The 20,501-nt window shown below is 33.2% G+C and overlaps 2 protein-coding genes and 1 long non-coding RNA gene across 5 annotated transcripts in view; 1 reads left to right on the forward strand and 2 right to left on the reverse strand.

Annotated features, from left to right (window-relative positions):
• The window catches only part of Ddx1 (ATP-dependent RNA helicase Ddx1), a 55,302-nt gene that overhangs the window by 20,492 nt on the left and 14,309 nt on the right, over positions 1-20,501 (forward strand). Inside the window, exon 13 of one of the 2 annotated variants that reach the window (XR_015824921.1) lies at positions 499-715. Coding sequence is in view for 1 of the 2 variants with exons in the window: in XM_088240466.1 (XP_088096592.1) it covers positions 499-600 (102 nt within the window). In the remaining variant the exon portion in view is untranslated. Of the gene's footprint in view, positions 1-498; positions 782-20,501 lie in introns of those variants that run through there. The other variant, XM_088240466.1, reaches the window with a different exon arrangement.
• LOC148272143 (uncharacterized) lies at positions 666-3,910 on the reverse strand. The gene is made up of 2 exons (XR_015824922.1): positions 1,840-3,910; positions 666-846 (listed from the first exon to the last, which is right to left on the reverse strand). It is a non-coding gene; the product is annotated as an uncharacterized LOC148272143 (long non-coding RNA).
• Positions 5,213-16,267, reverse strand: LOC148272144 (uncharacterized). Of its 2 annotated transcripts, none has more exons than XM_088240468.1 (11): positions 16,176-16,267; positions 15,443-15,614; positions 14,247-14,438; positions 13,356-13,526; positions 12,870-12,910; positions 12,048-12,234; positions 11,211-11,429; positions 9,830-9,934; positions 8,992-9,180; positions 7,487-7,663; positions 5,213-6,125 (listed from the first exon to the last, which is right to left on the reverse strand). In XM_088240468.1, the coding sequence occupies exons 2-11, from the start codon at positions 15,563-15,565 to the stop codon at positions 6,045-6,047; spliced, it is 1,485 nt and encodes a 494-aa protein (XP_088096594.1). In that variant the 5' UTR covers positions 15,566-15,614; positions 16,176-16,267; the 3' UTR covers positions 5,213-6,044. The 2 variants fall into 2 exon arrangements, with proteins under 2 accessions (XP_088096594.1, XP_088096593.1); XM_088240467.1 differs by lacking the exon at positions 16,176-16,267 and adding an exon at positions 15,719-15,950.

Consider the following 20,501-nt stretch of genomic DNA (forward strand, 5'->3'; position numbering starts at 1 on the left):
AGCATGCACAGCAGTTTTAAAAAAATATTTGGATGTCTGCCGTGGGGTTTGAACTGCTTTTAGATTTAGTAAAACATCAGATTGTCGAGCAAGATACAAAATATACAACTTGTGCTTAACATTCCATAAAAATTCCTTTCCCTCATAAAGATTTATTAATTGAAAAATTTCCTCATCTGTCCATCGTCGTACACTCATTTTATCAAATTATTTCAATCAATTTAAACAACAAAAAAAATGCTTTGTGCTCAGCTCAGCTCTAGCATTTGAATAAACACTCTGCATGTAATGACAAAATAATTCAAACAAAATAAATATTCCGTAGAATCACTGTTATAAAGTGCCCTTACACCTCCTCAAAATATTGCTTCCATCTCGTTATCAATATTAATTAATTTATATACACATATTGCTAATTATATTTTGTTTTTTTTTTATTATTTTTACCCGCAAATCGAAATGCTTATTTCATTGATACCTTTTTTGTTTTCTTTGCAGGATCACGTTTCCCAATTAGTTCCGGTAGTGCGGCAGTTAGCTGATCTGGAATCTCAAGCTCAACTCTATTATCTCAAAGCCCATCATAAAACTATCTTATAATTACACATTATACCCAGTAACAGTCTTCAAAATACAGTCGAACTTGGTTATTACGAGGAAGACAAGACCGGCTGAATCTGCTCGTTATAAGCATTACTCGAAATACCAGAGAAAGGTTTTTTAAATCCAATCGCCATTGCATATTGTCACCATTGAAAATTATAATAAATACTTACCAACACATTTTTTTATTTAAAACTTTATATACATATAAAGGCGGGCAAATTGCTTTAAAGCAATTTCTTCCTAACTACCCAAACCGTTCAGTTTGAGAAAATTACAAATACATGGACGTATTGAATCTTACAATTTTATACAAAAATTAAAAACAAAGATTAACAAAATAAAAATACATAAAAAAATTAACACTATACTATGAAGAGAGGTAAAATCTACAGGTAAAATCACTAAAATGTTTTTCCCAACACTGGCTGATGCAGCAAACTTCCATCATCATCAGCAATGTACTTTCGAAACGACTATGAGAAGTTATCTATATAGGTTTAAATTAAGGAATGATGACTATTATCCATGCGATGATATTTCTTCACAGAGTATCGAACATCTGTTATTTCAGTGCCCATTTTTCAGTTTGCAACGCCATAATCTTGAAGCAGAATGCAGGAAAGATGGAATATCCTTAACAGATATCCACACTGTAGTTAAAAGTAGTTATCACGCGCCATTGTTCTTGAACTTTGCAACAATGGTGATTGGACTCATAAAGGTAATAAACCAAAATCAGTGATCGAACATCCCATTTCCAAGACAAACAAAAATGATTTTTTCCGAGTACCTTAGCCTTGTACATGACACGTAAGGCTACTAAATACAGGGGTCCAAATATATATTAAAAAAATAAAACAACTATGAAGAGAGGAGAGGGGATGGGAAGGAAAGAAGAAGGATAAAGGAACAATTCAAATATTTAGATAGTGACATTTCAATCTTGACTTTAATGTAAATAAAGAAATCTCTAACATATAACAACATACCAGTTTCTAAATTTCATATTCAGATAAGTAAACATTCGCATTTGTTCACAATTTTATATAGATAGAGAAAAATTCAACATATTTCGCGCCATGTTCTATTTTACAAGTAATTGCCACTTTTTTGCAAATTGAAACACTTCTGTTAGTAGTCTGTGTCTAATGTTTAAATTCAAGGGTAAGGTTTTAACTTATCTGACATCTCTCTCTATTCAATCCGTGCCTCATGTCTGAGGATGGTGATTACGCCTAACTCCAGGCATGGCTCGTCTGTGGACAGTCTTCCTCCATCTGGAACGGTCGTGTGCTCTTCTATAGGCATTCGTTAGCGATGATTCTGTGACTGTGCCGCTCCATCTTGTCCGTTGACGTCCACGCGACCTTGTCCCTTCGATACTTCCCAGGAGAATAGTTTTCTCCAAACTATCAGAGTTCCCCCTGGAAATATGCCCAAAGAACTACTGGCATCACCCACTTGTAATGTTCATTATGCATTGACCATAGAACATTTAAAAAAAGACATTTTGAAAAGCCCCGAAACAAGGATGTCATTCGTAAACTACGAAAGAAGTTATAAAATGGTGCCAAGCCTGTGCTTACTAAGTTCACAAAGCTTGGATTTTTTTACAGGCAATTTCGGTCATATGTGTGATACTTTGTCAATGCTGTCAGCGAAAACACCAATTAGGTACTTAGAGACTAACATAGTATCATAAACGTAAACCGATCCCAAAGCCCAGCGCATCGGTAATAAGTTAGCCCCCCATTTAAATTTCATTACTTTGGTTCTTATTTAGAAAATGATGTTTTTAAACAATTGAAGAGTTTTTTTTCTCAACTTTTGACAGAATTTTTGTTCGGTATGTCCGAGAAGAAGCTTGTTATAAAAGTAAATAAATGTATGGAGAAAACCACAAACTAAAATGTCAACTAATGTTTCCTCATTATATCGGAGATGTCGCTATTTCCGTGATCGTAATAACCAAGTTTGACTGTACATAGCATGCTTTATATAAGATGATTAATTTGAATATTTTCAAACATAAGATTTGAATGTATTATATACTTAATGATTTTACACATTTGGTTTACTAATGAATTAATTTTGATCAAATATAATTGCTAATTTAAAAAATATTATTTCTATTAGATACTTTACCAAAAAATTAACAGATGTCACCTATGTGGAAATTTCAAATAGCTAGTTGTATACAAATTGCAAAAATTGTATTACCATTGTAAATTTTGAAATCACATACATTGGTCAGAATGGTTAATGGTTACATAGTGTCTCAAGTGATTATTTGACAGCCCTGTAAATGCCAAGACTTCCCCAATTCAATAATTCGGTTGAGATATCTATCAATGTCCTTCATCTCTATTAAGATATCTGTCTCCTTAAATATTATTTATTTATTATTTTATTAAAATCTGAATCTTAAATAAATAATGACTTGGTTTTTTTATACCACACAAGTTTGTTTAAAAAATTTATAAGATGAAAATATAAACTCCATACGCAAATCAATTCCTTTTATGTATTTTTTCACAATATGCACTGTAATCTAAAATATGCACAAATCTATAATCCAAAAAAGATTGAAAATCTCATTTACAACATAATTTACATACTTTTTAATAGGGTATTTTCAAAGAAGGGAATAACATTGAAAATATTTACATATATCATATTTAGTGCAGATTTTTACAATTCCATACAGCTATCAATGTATGAAAACCAAGTTTTCATTTATTTATTTTTTTATTTAAATTTAATTGATAAACCCTTACAGGTTACATACATTTAACAAAATATTTTCACTTTTAAAATTCACATTCTACTGTTAATAATAATATTTTTAACATCTTTTGTAAAGGTTGTCGGAGTCTTTTGTTTAGTTTCGTCTGGTAGTTTATTGTATAATTTCAGTCCATGGTTTATAAGTTGAACTTGAAAAAATTTATGTAATACAACTAATTTTATTTATAATGATTTTCAATAACCTTTGTCAGATGCAAAAAAAATGTAAATTAAATCAATACTTACCTATCTTCATTTATTTGATTAAAGCAACATGCATAGTTTGAAAGCAACTCATTATGCAAATTCAAACAGCGCAAATTCTATTTGACAAAAATATCTGAGATCGTTGTTTCAAATTCATTACTCAGTATGCATGTACGCATTTAGGAATGGAGTATCTGTTTATTTATGATATGTATTCAGTGTACAAAATATTTTATCACTAATGTGATTTTTCATTTGATGTGCGTGTCAAGAGGAGCAATAAAATAAATTGATTAAAAATAATTTCAGACAGTTTCCATTTTATTATTTAAATTCTTCCTACTCGGCTAACTTTTATGGGAATTTTCAAATTTGTGTCTAAGGCCAGTTGTTTGCACATTAGTAATTGAGTAAAAATTCAAGTAATAATATTGTTTTTTAAATAATATTTTTGTTTCAACCGTGTTTTTTTAAGATTTTATTTTTCTATTTCCCTTCATTCATTCTCCAAATACAATCAGTCAATGTTGTATGTATTTCGTTATACATAACTGCTGTGTTATGCAGGTAGCCATAACTGCCATAAAGTTTATTCAATGATGGACCAAGGTGGTCGATCGCAAAAATTTATTGTATTTAAAAAATTAGGAAATAGATACTTTTTGAAAATTTTATTATGTACTAGATTTATACTGTTCTAATGATCAAACTTGATTTATATAGTGCTAATGATCAAACAACCGACTCTGATAGTATTTTTTTTTAAATCATTTCCATTTTTTATAAAATATAAAACATAAAATAATGTGTAAAAACAGAAAATTTACAAAATATCAAAACCATATTACCCACTATTTTAAAACACATCTTTAAGTTTTCTCTGTATATATACCAATATATTATTTAAATTACGAAACATATATAAAAACAATAATAATAAACTATGCATTCACTTAAGTATTGTGATGGAGCAGATATTTCAAAATTGGTATTGTACATCATTGCATCAATAAATATAAATATGTTTTTTATAATTTATTACTTAAAAGCAATCGCAGTCAGACATGTAGCTTTAATTGACCTCTCTCTCGTGTATCCATTTTTGGTGTGATACTCTTTCGTTTCTTAGAAAATGTAAAAATAATAACATGGATGCAGCAACTTTCAGTGACAACTGTTATCAAACATAGACTATTAGTTACCTGGGCCATATACTGTGGATGCCTCCCGAGAGCCTTACGTTAGCAGCCAATAAAGGGCCGGAGGCTGTTTGTGGATACAATGTGCTCTAACAGGATTTTAGTTTGGTTTAATTTCAAATAAGACAATTACAGTAAAACCTCGTTTTTACATTCCTCAATTTTATGTTTTCCCGCTTTCATACATTCTCGTACAAATATTCCCCCCAAACAACATTTTTTTAAATTTTTCATCACATTAAAACATATTTTTAATTCACTCAATGTGTCAAAATTTTGACAGCATAAAAACTTTAAATGTCTTCCTTTAGTTTTCATTTGATCAAAAATGCCATATTGACATGTTACAAATTGCGCGCATTTGACAATTTGACACGCTTCGGAACGATAAAGTTGTTACATCAATAAACTACGATGCAGAAAGTTTAAAAATGTAACAATAGAAACATAGTGTGAAAAAAGACAATTTAAAAAGTTATCATAAAAGTATGAAACAGTTTTTCCACGATCTAAATGACAGATGAAATTTCGGCTTCTAGCGATTTTATGCCTTTTTCACGAAGAGTATACCACAGTAAAAAAAGTGACACCTTATAAATAAAGTTTTCCACATTTAGGGGAAACACCATTATATGTATTTTATGCAAATATTTTAGTGTTCAATTTCATTTTATTTTACACATAAAATTATTTAAATTTGTTTTTGAAATAAACATAAAAAATACAAAAATATTGTTTGGAAAATAGAAAATATCAAAATCTTTAAGTCAGCCTCATGGTGGAATGGTCAGCGCATTTTCCTACCATGCAAGAGGTCTCGGGTTCGATTCCCAACATGGTTGACATGAAATATTTATTTAAAAGGGTGGTTTCACACTAGAATATTTCATAGTCCCTAGACTGGTACCTGAAGCGTAAGACTGATCACCTTACCTCTGTGTAACAAAAATGATCAAGATACGCTGCGATTGGTGTACCAATTCAGTGCCCTATGCACCATTTGGTGCGAAAGGGGAATGATGAAAATCTTTTTAATGAAATCATTGAAAATAGATTAATTTACACATTTGTCTAGAACATTAATTTTATTTTTATGTAATTATTTCATTTTTCATTTCCTCACTTTAGCATTTTCCTCAGTTTTACACTTTTTTTTGTTGCTCCCTTGAAAAATGTGAAAAATGGGTTTTACTGTAATTTGATAGACATATATATTTGTTATTCACTGTACTACATATAAGTACTTCAGTCAGTAAACTTTCTTCTTAATAAACTCAAAATCTGAGTTAAAACATCTGTTGTCTTCTCCATGTTGGTCGAAATATACTGAAAAAAAAAAAAACACTGTTATTATTATCATAAAGATATTGGTATTAGTATTATTAATATTTAAAGTATTAACTTTGAGGTCAAACATTTAACTAAATGTTATTAAATATTTGTATATAACCACTTACCGACTTTTCTATGTTTAACAGTTTCGACACGAACTCGTCTCTTCGTCAGGACACCAATTAAACCAATATGCAAAACCCACTATACATCTTTACCATAGTCGTTGCACAAAAATATAAATCCAACACGACATGCATCATGCATAAGCACATGCACTGATCAGATTATGAAACTATTTTATGTTTGAGAAATAGTTGAAAAAAAGGAGAGGGGATGGAAGTAGCTTGAGTTTAATAGGTTAAGGGTGACCATTACAATGGAACATCATATAACAGGCTATTTTGAAAGGTTGAAAGCTATATTTGAAATGTTGGTTTAATTGGTGTTCTGATGAAGAGACGTCTCGAAACCGGTAGACATGGAAAAGTCTATATGTGGTTATATACAAACGTTGGAATAGACTTAGGGCCAGTTTTATAAACATCTGTAAATAATCTTGATATCATTTTAACTAATATTTGGTAAACTGGCCAATTTTAGTATTTTGTAAACGTTCATAATGTAACTAGTCCGTTAAATAATGGTTAAATGGTAACTACCCGATTTCGGTCGGTTAAATACATTATGATCCGTTATCATCGGTGCATCTGTCATTTTGACACTGACAGTTTTGACACATAGTTAATTTATTATTTCTTTCGTTCTCTCCTTAATTCATTTGCGATATGTGATGATTATTTTTTATATTTCAACTCATCATTGTCATCCCCCTTTCCGCATCCAGCGGTGCATAGGGCACTGCATTTGTAAACCAAGCTTGTTTAAATCATCTGTTACATGAAGGTAGAGTGATCAGTCTTACGCTTCAGGTGCCAGTGCGGATACAATAAAATATTTCAGTTTGAACAACCTTTAAAATCAATATTTAACACCCACCCTGCCAGGAATCGAACCCAGGACCTCAAAAACAGTAGGCAAACGCATCAACTACTACTGAAGGAGACGGACTTATCTCTACTTGATTTCCTTATTCAGGATCTTTACCTGAGAGCAGCCACCGAGTCAAAAACACTTCCGCTAACATTTTCAGATTTGCTAAGTGTTCCTTTACTGAAAAACTTTGGAAAAACCTGGTCTAATTCATTAGTCGGACATATTCAAATGTCAAGTTAAATATGAGAAGTCGCCTTAAATCTAATATTATGGATTTGGCATGATTATTTGATTATTAACCTATTATTTGATTTACAGTTTCATTCAATCAATTTTATTTCTAGATATAATCTACCTACCTCCAAGTGACTGTTGGTTTTTTTATGCAGTTCTACTAAAACTGCCAGACTATCATTCTGCTTCGACGCATCTGAGGATTTTGGATTTTGCAGACTATCTTTAGTTTTGCGGGAGACAGGGTGATCGTGAAGCTGATTAACGTCTGAAGAATTCAGTGGATCCTCATTGAGGCATTCCTAATCGAAAAGAAAAAAAAATAAACACATATACACAGGAACTCGTTTTGCAGGGTTTTAAAATAACACAGTCCAAAAATGAAATTTAAAAAAAAATTTAACATTAATTTTAAAATGCGTATTATTTATTTATTAACGGACATTATCCATGTATACAATTTATAGGGTTTAAATATTACAATAAAAGAATAGTTAAAAACATTTTTTATAAAAAGAAAAGAAGCATTGACAAACATAACGGACATCAAGACAAGATCTGGACTATTTATTTAGTGCTCGGTTAAATTGTTGTAAACTTAAACCAAAGAAGTCCAGATCTTAATAATATAATTACATTTTTCATTATTGGAATGTCCTACATCGCTTTTATGATATAGTAATATTGAATAAGTATTTTTACATAATACAATGTAATTTCAATACAATTGTAATTGTATGTTTTCTAGTATGTATCTTTGTTGAATTACCTTATAAAATAAAATAAAATAAATAAATAATTCTTATTCTTAGAGGTGGGGGTCAGTGCTATGCAAGCTCCTGACATCACTGCGACCTGTGAAGATCTATTGTGACGGGCCCCGCGTGAATAGTTCTCGTCCTCCAAACTCAGGTCTATAAAGAGCCTGGCTACTGTGAGGAAAGTGAGAGTTTACATTTTGCTAAATCTCCCCCTCCAAGCCCAGATCCGTAATGTATCCAGATCATAGGGGGCGAGCTCTTTAACATCCTTAGATTTAACCAGTGGTCCCCCGAGGATGAGACTCCTTTTGTGATGTAAAGCATCACATTCACGTAGAATGTGTATAGGTGTTTCCACATCTGCACTGCAGAACATAGATCTAGAAGTTTCGGAAAGGTTCATTCTAGCAAGGTGTTTGTTCAATCTGCAGAGTCCTGGGCGGGCTCTAGTGATAAACCTCACTTGGTTTCGGCTGAGCTTTATTAGGTCAAAAGCAAAACTTTGCAAGTACTATTTTATCAGTTCCTTTGCATGATGCTGACCAGGTACTTTTTGCCATTACAAGGAGCACATTCAGGCAAACCCACAGTAGGATTCAGGGCTTATTGGGGCCGTCTCGGCTCCCAGCCTTGCCAATCCATCAGCTGCCTCGTTACCGTCAATGTTTGAGTGTCCAGGTACCTAAATTAATGTTACACTCACCGACACAATTAAGCACTCGTAGGCACTCCAAGATTAATTTAGAATTTATCTCGACAGCTCAGAGCTTAGTGTCTATATAAAGTTAAATCGAATTTTCTGTATGAAAGTGTGTTAATTGTACAATATTTTTAAACTAACATCTGATAAATAATAATTTAATACTCACATCCTCATTTGACGAAGATCCCGCAGCCGGACTATTTACTGGAGAATCTAGGTGTTCGGGACTATCCATGTGATTGTCCTCTTCTGGTTTGCTTTCAGAGCTTGGCGTCTTAATAATGCGAAGTATTTTTTGTATGTTGGACTCCTGTATATTTCGGTTGTGAGATTCCTGCTTCGACGCTCGCCAGGACTGGAATCATTTTGTAATGTTTTTAGATAAAACGCAGCATCGATAGACATCGATCGTTCAGTTCATTAGTCAGACATCTTCAATAGGGAAATATCACAGTCTATTTTTTACAATTTTAACTTAATAAGGGTCTGTTGAGTAAAAAAAATCATTTGTATTTATGAGTAGTGCAAGAAATATTTTATCATTTTAAATTCACGCAAAAACGGTCCATTGCATTGGCCACGCTCCTATATAAGATTCGGTTAAATTTTAAACTTTGGCCATTTAAATTTAAATGGAAAATCGTCTCGAATCTTGAAGTCACAATTGTCAAGGCCAAACATGTCATTGCGGCAATCCCCACATTTTTCACTGTTTTTTTTTTTGTTACAAGAAGCCAATGATTCATATTTTGTCAGTTTTTTACATCTATTAAACTCATTCTTGAAAATAAGCCTGTTTTTGGAAAGGGTTTAGAAATGACTCGAGCAATATCATCGGTTATACTACAATACCTAATAAATATCAATTGAATTTTTTGGCAGGGGAACCTAAAAAACCCTAGCTTTAAATACGCACTATGAAGGCTTTCTCTACAGCCGCGAGAGCGTTAAGAATAGCAGCCCAGGTGCATTTCTATGGAATCTTATGTGGCATCATGTCTCACCTCGGGGGATTCTGGCCTTTTAGAGTCTCCTGTGTTGCGGTGTGGAGAAGAATTATCCGGGGCGTGATTTGAATCCCACGGACCTTCAACCTTGATGAATGATTCCTAAAGAAAAACAAACATGCTTTGCTGCATAAATTTAACAAAATTCAATTGATTGGAAAGTTAAATTTCTTCTTTTTAATTCGGAAATCCGTTTAAAAGATGATGTAAAAATAAAGAAGACATTCTGGGCATTTTCAGAAAATGTTGAAATGCATTAAAAATACAACTCGTCGTAAAACTCATATTTTGAATACTAAAAGTATACATTTATATTTGCAAATTGTTTTTAATTCTTTTTCTTTACCTTTTCTAAAATGGATGCCAATCCCTAAAATTTGCATACGCTTCTGTGGATGTCAAAAAGTCAAAAAAATCCATTACAGACTCAATATACAGTAGTACTCTGTTTATCTGAACTCCAGTCATCCGGATCGTTGTCCGGAAATAAAAAATGAATGATGTTATAATAAAAAATAAAAAGAGGTAAATGAGTCTCTTCGTCAAAGCAATTAACTCTGCTGGATATGTTTGATAAGTTTTAAAAATGATTCCAATTCGCTGTACTATCTCAAAAGCAATGTAAAAGTGATCTTAAAGTAAATTTTGCATTTTCTTTAAGACATTGCATTAATTTAATGGTTAATCCAATTATCCAGATTTCTGCATATCCAAATAACATCTGGGACTCAAAATATCTCATCTCTCAGAGGTATTTTTCAGCACAGTCTTTTAAGAGACAAACAAAATTGCTGTAGAAACATCTTTGAGAAAATGGGAGATGATTTCATAGTCAAAAATTATACTACATCGTACCCCGGGAATTACAGTGGCACAATTCAAAAAAATCATTTTTACAAGAGCAGTTTACACACACACCTGCACTATCAATATTATAAAATTTATTTGCAAAAACAAATCCACATCTTTGAGTTCACTCTTTTGTGCCATCAATGTAGTTTAAAATGTTTTCAGAAATAACAATGGAATAAAGATTGTTGTGCCAATATTGTTTCTTAATTAAAAAAAATAGTATACCATTGAAATTTTTGCTTTTTAAGGCCACATTAACAATTTTAAGAATTGTCATTAATTGTGCAGATAGAAAATATCTTCAGGATCTGCATTCATCTGCATACTTAGCAAAAAAAATGACAATTGTGACATTAGTATCACTTATACGGGTATATTTCCACACCCAGTAGCACATAGGGCACTGCATATTAGTAAACCAAATAGAGCATAGTTCGATCATCCGTTACGCGGAGGTAAAGTGATCAGTCTTACGCTTCACTGCGCCAGTCGTTTTTGGGACAGTAAGGGATAGGTCAATACTAACATTATAAGCAGATGATTTGGGAGTGGCGGTGGCAACGGAAACATCCATCTCTTCGCTTTCCCTTTGCCTTTTGACAGTCTGGTTGTTTTTAATGCCTGGCGTCTTGACATCATTTACATTTTTGGCACTAGGCAATAGACGTGTATTTTGAAAACTCCAAGCATTAGTTTCCTCATAGATACTTTGACTCCGAGCTTTTCTCTTGAGATCACGCCAGGTCTGAAAAAGTTCAAAATGCACTTATAAGACTATTAAGACTGATAAATCAAGTGACATGTAGGCATATGCAATAAGAGCAAGGACTCAATCGTCATACTGCGAAACAAATATGAATCTGTGGAGAGTTCCGGGGTTTTTTAAATATTTTTATTTGTTATTTAACATTACTTAATAGACTATCAAACTAAGTCAAAAAAATTACGAATGATTTTTTAAAGTTTTGTAATTACTCCGCCCGTGACGTCACGAGTTCAAGTCGGTGAGTTTTCCTGACATTTAAAACGGTAACCCAGTCCACACTAAACATGGATACCTGGAAACCGGAAATCTATCACAACACACGACTGATTGACTATTTTAAACATGTGTTCATTCTTTTTTAAATACATTTGCGAGAAACTTCGCCATACAATTAAATGCTCTAATTTTTACCCTGCTTAAGAAAACATTTTTTATATCCAATGTCCCTAGCACTGAACTCCCTCATTGGACTAATATAATAGTTAATGTAATCGACCAGGTACAGGGGGAGGTGTGACTGCTTCATCTTCCTGACCGCGTCAAAACCTCAAAATTGAAAATGAGTAAATGGAACACAAATAATTGAAAATTTCTTACAATTTTCCATTGCTGAACAGACTTGACCGGACCCAGTTTTCCCAATTTGACGGTTAGCTGTTTCCATAGCTTCTCCCTCAGTACTGCACCTTGTGGATGGGACATGCGGCCAGACGCTAGATCCGCATGCCTTTCCATAAACTCTATCATCGCGTCTATTTGTATCTGCTTTGGGCGACATCGTTTTCTGAGGAAAAAAAAAACATATTGAGTCAAGTTGTGGTCCTGTGGTATTGTAATGGACTCAAAATCAAACATCCAATTATTTTTCACACATATTTGAAAATTCCGCAAATAGCCGTTTATGTTAACAGTAAAAACATGAATAGTTCTTAATTTACATTTTCATAAATGGTTATGTGCTACTAAATAAAATCGGCTACTAAATTTTAATATTAAGGATTTAATGAGAGGGAATTAAAAAAAAAAGTATATATTTATTTTATGTTATTGATATTTAAAGCATTAACTTTGTGGTCAAAGATTTTACTAAATGTTATGAAATATTTGTATATAATATTAAATTTATTAAGCTTACCCCCTCTACTTTTTTCAACTATTTCTCAAACAACATAATAGATAAAAGAATATTTTCATAATTTAATCAGTGCATGTTTGTCCTAATCAGTGCATGTGCTTATTAAAATGCATGTCGTGTTGACGGTGTATAGCGAGTTTTTCACGCTGGTTTAATTGGTGTCCTGACGAAGATACGGGTACGTCTCGAAACCGGTAGATATAGAAAAGTCGGTAAGTGGTTATTTACAAATATTCAATAACATTTAGTATATATATTTTAAATAAATAATTGATAAAAAATACCTTTCCACGATGTGTTCTTCTGTAGGGATCGGTTGAAAATGCTAAAAGAAATATAAAAGAAAATATTAAAATACAATAGTTTGTTGGAGGTGCACTCCATCATCGTCAGAATTTCCCTGTCGGTGCCCAGAGGAACATAGTCAATAGTTCTCCATGAACCCATACCTATATTCCTCTAACGCTGTGACAGGAGCATGTTTCTGCTCTATCTAAATACTTATACAGAGTTACAATTCTCACTGAGAGTCCTTCCGGCGGATTGCCGAGGCTGGGGTTTAGTTTACCAGAGCAAAGGGGTTTTCTCATACCTCAGGTCATAGGCTATAACAGGGGGTGTTTATGTGGGGTGGACATACAGTGCGATACGCAGTAGAAAACATGTTAGTGGAATTTAACAAATTGGGTTTATTGAGTCAATCCTCGCAACCGGAAGGGAGGCGACAAAACACACAAACAGCAGGAAAATAATCAGTACAAAAATCATACCTTTATTAGAATATAGGGTTTCCTGTTAAATCCTCCAGATGCTGGTTTTAACGGCCTCGAGCGTCCTGTAGTTGCCTGCGCACTCTCCGTGTTTTTACTTTCATTATGATTACTGGGGACCTGATCTGCATCCCAAGTATTCAGAATATCCTCGTTCTTAATGTGAAAATCCTAAATTAAATTTATGATACGTCATTTTGTTTTATTTATAGTTATTCAATATTATGATATTACAGTAGACTCTCACATACGCATATGTAAAAGCTGCCCATTCTAAGGAGCTTGCTTTACAATATATGTTTTGAAAAAGGCATTGTGAATTTAACAATTGATTGTACTTTATAATATTACATTTTTTGAGAGAAGTATTATCATGTATATCCAAAGCTTAGCATTCCATACCCTCTGTAACCAATTAGTAACCAAAGATAATGTATATCTGAAGAAATCTATCACTCTGTCTTGGCATTCAAGCCTTGCTTCCTCTACATTCATACATCTTCTCATGTAGGATAATGTGCTGCTGCGGTGGTCGGTGTATGGTTCCGTGATTGTGCTGTGGGTAATTTTGCATGAACCTTTCTCAACAAGTCTTCTGGTTCTTCCCAAAATTGAAAATGTTTTGTTCTCTACAGCCTTTTTTGTTAGAACCTTAGTGCTGTTTACATGGAGAGTTTCAAAGATCTATAAATCTTGATAAAATGGGGAGTATAAAAGATCCATCAATATTGATAAAATGAGGAGTTTCAAAGATTTATCAATCTTGATAAAAAGGAAGATAAATAATAGTTTCAAAGATAGATAAAATCAAGGGGTATAACATCCTGTACTTACCTACAAATCTTGTCTAGAAGAATTGAGACAGACTCTAAATATTATTGATATACTAACACTGTTAAAAGATGATCCGGGAGTTGGGCTTATTTCCGGCATGTCATCGTCATCGGGCTCGGGACTGTCATCGGGAAATAACTCGGTCTGGTTGTGAGGACCCTCGATGATGTCCAAAACTCTGGCGACGATACTGTCCACTCTGGGGGTGAGTCGGTTCATTCGAGCTTTCCTCTTTAGATCTCGCCATGTCTGTAAGGAATCAATCGTAATCACACTAAACGCACTTTCACGCAAATATGTTTTTAATTCAAAACTCATTTTTGATAAACATTTTTTATTCTAGAGTGTATGCTGTAAAACATTTAAGTTTGTAAGTGAAGTGAAAATTCTTGATGGAGGTTCATTGTAATTTATTATATAAATAAAAGACGAGTGATACTTCAATCCACAAATTTGGAACATCCAGTGACCGGTTTCATCGCTTTCGCGACATCTTCGAGACTGGAATCTTTATTTAGGAGTTTAATGTATTTATATAAAACAGAGGTAAGGATAGATAATTCAAAATAATATGAAAGTAAATTAAATAAAGTTATTTTTATCTTCAGGATCATTATTAATATTTTTTCGGGTTAACTAACGAGTTGATATAATGATATTTTAATGAGTTTAAGTATTAAATTAGTTTAAGTAGGTATATCAAAAAAAATAAAAAAATTGCAGTATTGGGTATCTGCCGGAAATCTGTTTCATCTTCAGCATTTTTAACTTGTTGTCTCAAATTTTCTCATATAAGCGACAATTTGTACATTGGCGGTGTATCAGACATTGCCGCGTAAATAAGAAGCGGGCATAGAGCTCCATACAGCACGGTGACGCACGCTGCACTAAGCTTACGATTACCATGCTAGCGGCCCTTTTCGGGCTCATACTACGGCGAGCGATGCAAGCCTACCAGTGAGCTCGCAAGTGTGACCTGCACCAGGAAATATCGACTGAGTGCGTCGGGAACCACAGACCTCCGGCGGCCGCAAACTTTCTCAGACTCGCCACCGGGCGGCTCGCGCATTTGTATGACTGTTTTTGTGAATAAATATATTTTTATATTACAATGTTTTGGTTAGCGGTGAGTCTCGATTTTGTAATCTAATGAGCTGCCCCCTTTAACCTTTCCCTTACTGTCCTAAAAACTAATTAAGAAAAATAATTATTTCTGATAAATGAGGAATACGGAGAAAATATCAAAGACTTACATGTTTCCATTGTATCGGAGATTTATCAGGTCCAAACTCGGCTAATTCTAGTCTAAGCCGATGCCATATATTGTCATTATATGTTGTTTGGCGGCCGGTGGCGAATTCCGTGTGAGCCGCCATAAAATTAATCAATGCATTTATCTGTGCCTGCTTTGAACGACACCGTTTTCTAGAGAATAAAACATAAATCAGTATTATATTTAACTATGCATTGTACAAATCCAGCCAAAACTACAAAATTAATTATACATAATGTAATAAATACACACGCACTTTTGAATCGTTTCCATAATGATCACTTAAAATATTGGCAACACGAACTTATTTAAGAATCAAAATGGAGCTATTAAGTCTACAGAAAGGATAAATCAAAATAACACGGATTTAAAGGCGAATTGTCAATCAAAATTAGGCAGATCGGCAGAATATAAAATGACGTGAGTGACGAGTGTTGTTAGCGAGAAAAAAACAAGAACGGCGAACACGACAGGAATATCAGCGCGATAACTAGAAAATGCTAATCTTATCTACTGGTGCGATCATGAACAAAATTTATCATGGCGTCGCCCAAGGAGATAAAATCTTAGGATGGGTAAATCAATAGCGTTTTGCGACGCTGAGTTCAGATCGCGTTCGATTAATTAAAATATCATACTCTCGGCAACTCTTTTCAAACATAATTATTAAAATAATACTCGTAGTTTCCGGTAACTGTGTATTGATTTAATACTTTGCATTAATATTCTCTTTTGCCACGATAAGGCTGCAAAATAGTATTTTTTACTAAATACGAACAAATGATTCTCAAAAGTTATTTGAATTTTAAATTAACATTCTTTGTTAAAGAAGTGAGAAATATGAGTAAATTATTTGGTTTGTAATAATTTGTAATCTCGAAAACTTATTTTTATCTACATAGATAAAAGTTATTTTTCTTCTTCTTTTTTTTGTTTTTTGGCTTATTCACCTCACTACTTGAGTGTTCTAGCCAGTGTCGAGTTTGAACTTTATTTATTACCTACACGCGTTAGTAGAAAATATAATATAATTCGTGAGTTAGTTTTTCCCATTTATTGCTACATGCAATATATAAATATGTATGTTTAAAATATTAAAAGCTTAACCATATGCAGTAGTTAAAAATATTTACGTAAAGTTTGGCATACAAATTTATTGGGTTGGGAAAGAAGAGTTAAAATATAAGTAGGGGAACTCGGGGTGGAACGGGATACCGGGGTTGAACGGGAAATGGGCTACGTTTGACAGAGATGCGTGAACTTTGCGCACAACAGTCAGTTCACTGATCTGCGCTATATAAAACGGTTGCTATCAGTGTCAAAGTGCGCTTAGTTTGAAATTCATCGAACGTTGGAGAAAAGGTTGTTCGAAAGTTCTAAAATTAGCTCTGTTACACCAATGTCAATGTGTATACACCATTCTTTATTTAAATATTTACATAACTTGTTAATTTCAACATCCTTTGACTGACTAAAAGTCTAGTGATAACTCAAGATCAACACATCGGCCATAACTCTAATGTTTTTAAGAACGCTACTGTCGGGGCACAATGGAGTGGTACCCCGTTCCGCCCCTAGAATTATTTGTAGGTATCCTTTTTCTAACTGTAGCTGACGCGCTACCGACGAGTTAGCGGGTCTACCCCACAGATTATATAGTACGTCTACCCCTCTTTACGAGGTCGTCCTTTCGGCTGATTGTAAGGCAGTGGAAACCTAAGAACGAAGCATACACTGAATTTCACTGGCGGCGGGAACCGAAGGGCGGAGCACAAACACCGGTTCACTGTAGCGAAAAACTGATTTGACAAGTAGTCCTGTAAAGGACTTTTGTTTCCAAAGAGAGCGCCAAGGTCAGTATCCGTATGGTGAAAAGTTCAGATGTCGAATTCAAGGGGCAGGCGAAGGTCTTGTAGAATAGTCGGTATCGGCGGAGTGTAGAGCGGGAGATGATTCAAACACGAGTGAAAGATTAAGACTGATTTATTTGGAAGGTAACAAAATAAAGTCTTTATTGGGGAAGTGGCATTTCGTGTTACATATATCGAGGTTTCTATTCTATTAATTATTCAAGGGGCTCCAGGAAGGGCTGCTGTGTCTATACGACCTCCTTACTTAAAAATTTAATAATTTTTCCATCTGTCAGATTGTCGAAGAAACAAAATGAACATTTCGTTAGTGTTGCCAGGGTAGTAAAATAGTTTACCCTACTTTGCTCACCTAATGAGAGAACTAATGAAAATTAGATATCGGATTAAACAACTCTGTGGTGGACATTTGACCGACATTATCTTTAAAGCATCAAAAAATATTTAACATGATATACAAAAATCCGTTTTATGTAAAATTAAATTTCTTTTATATTTTATGTTTAAAGTTCATTAATTCAATTACTCTTTATTAAATGAACCTTTACTTATCAACTCTGTTGTGTCAATCAATTTTTCCGCGAGCACAATAAAACTTTAGAGAAATTAACAGATTGCTTTATTTTAACTTACATTTGTTTAAAAATTATATTTTTTCCCATCGTGCAACATTACACGGGAATTATAGGACATAGTCCTATGTATCTATGCAAATATGATTCTAAGCGCCTTCTGAACTATTCTGAATTCTATGCCTTTAACTGTGACATATTGTGAAGATGTGACATCTATTTTTTTCCGATTGCAAATCGCTTCTTAAGCCCTTGATGGCTTAATATTATTTTTGTTCTTAATTTTTTTTTAAATCTTCCTGCAACCTTCAAAACTTAGACGGTTATAAACATTGCCAACTCCATGCTTACTCTGTAACTATATTAATTATCCTTAAAATATTTTTTCTGCATTATTAATAATTGTTTAGTGGAAAGATCGATAAAATCTTAGCAGGAATAGTTTGCAACTTTTTGTTTGGTCTCGAGGGTAAAAGTGAAAAAAGACGAAAAAAGTTCTGAAGGACCAAAAAATTATTCCTATATCACCAATTTTTCCATCCTCCCCACGCCCTTTGCCACCGACGAAACGATCTAATGATTTTCCGTGTATCTACCGAATTTTTGTCCGACTGTTCATGCTTATTATTTATTCAAACCATCACGATCATACTACATTTTGTTATGACAAAGGAAAAGCAACTTCGCAGATGGCAAGAATATTGGGGAGCCTCATTCCAAGCCAAGGGACGACATCTTTTCCAACTGAAACCAAATGTAACAGAAAAGCCTTGGTTTCCCAAAGTGATTCTAAACAAGGCTGAGACATCTTCCATATGCAGAATGCGCATTGGACACTGTTGTAGTGGTTCTCACCTGTTCAGAATCCATGTCCAGGACTGAGACGGAGGAAGATCTAGATCATGTTTTTTTCATGACCCGTAAACGATTGTTAACCTGAGTTCCTATCTGACCTCTCCGATATCAACGTCCCATTTCCTATTCATATTCTTATTCTCCAGTCCCCACCCAATAAACATGTATTTAACATATAATGTAAATGTGTAGTTATAAATGGTATTAAGTTGTAAATATGTAATATATGTCTAGTGTATGTAATATTAAATAATAACGCATGTAGTACTAACACATGTGTAAAAAATAAACTAAGTAGATATACCTAACCCGAAACTCGATACTGGCTAGAACACCTAGTTGAGAGGTGAAAAAGCCAATAAAAAACTAAGAAAAAGAAGAAGACCATACTACTTCCTACTAGAGATGAAATAATCGACTAAATTTACTAATCGAATGATTCGTAATCGAATGAAGGAAATAATCGAATTAGTCATTCGAATGAATCATTTATTTCCGGTATACCATAGACAATAGACACAGAAATTTATTCAAAGATAAACTCCGTTTTTCGGGAGAAATATCCACGCTTTGGGAATGTAAGGTACTTTTTTCTTTTATAAGAAAAAAGCCTTCTACCAAAATGTGATAACATCGGCCAAAAACAAGTGACATAGATTTACAAATTAAAATTAAAAACAACACAAATATAAAGGAATAACAATATGAACACAAGCAAAAAACGATACCTACATTGTATGAAAACTTAGAGTTGGTTACATTCTAGAATATTTTCAAATGTTTTGAATTTTTATTTTACTTAAACTAATAATATTATATGAAAAACAGAAGTTACGTTCTAATACGGATTTTATTTCTAGAAAGCCGGGACGTGAATATAAAAAATGTCGTGTGTTTATTGTAAAAATAAAAAGTAATTTAAAAAAATGTATTTTTTTTAAAACAAATTAATACTGATTTTCAAACAAATAAATGGGAAAATGGAGACATGGTTTGAAAATTAATAAATACCACCCGTAGAGCAACAAATTATAAACCTACATAGGAGGTGATTTTCACGATGATGGCGATATATAAATTATCCAAACATTAGGTATGTCAGTTTGTTTTTTTTTAATTATGGCAATAATAATAATGTTAACCATGATCCTTACTTTATGGTATTTACATGGGTATAATTATAGTCTGTGGTTATCATTACTTGACATAACTTTATATTTATCTGCCAAAGAAAGGATGAAAATTAAAATATTTTTGTTTCATATTTATTGTTAAGGTCCTTAGAATTTATACTTTAGGTCACGCATGTAAAACTACAATCAGCTGTTATTGTGTTGATATTTCAGATCAGATGGATTTGATATAAATTTTATTATTATTAAGTCCACAAATAGGCAAGCAGCAGCAGTCCTACACACAAACGTCACTTAATTTTATTGTTTTTGTAAAATGATGCACTTTTTATATTAATTATATTAATATACATTTTTATTTTATCTGTGCTACAAAAAACAAAAGCATTTTATTTCAACTATCACGTCCGCCAGATCCCAGCACCCATTACGTAATAACGAATTAGTTGGCGATGAAAGTACTCGGTGTAAAGCTCGCCCATTGGTCCATTTGCAGTCGAATTAATTTAACGCACGCCTATTGGTCTATTTGTAGTCGAGTGAATTCATTAGTTTGTAAATTACTAATTCATTCGATAGTCGGCGTGACACTCGCCCATTGGTCTATTTAT

The sequence above is a fragment of the Micrasema longulum genome, unplaced genomic scaffold, assembly GCF_059751315.1.
Source record: "Micrasema longulum isolate JH-2025_06_02 unplaced genomic scaffold, ASM5975131v1 h1tg002463l, whole genome shotgun sequence".
Taxonomy (NCBI): domain Eukaryota; kingdom Metazoa; phylum Arthropoda; class Insecta; order Trichoptera; family Brachycentridae; genus Micrasema; species Micrasema longulum.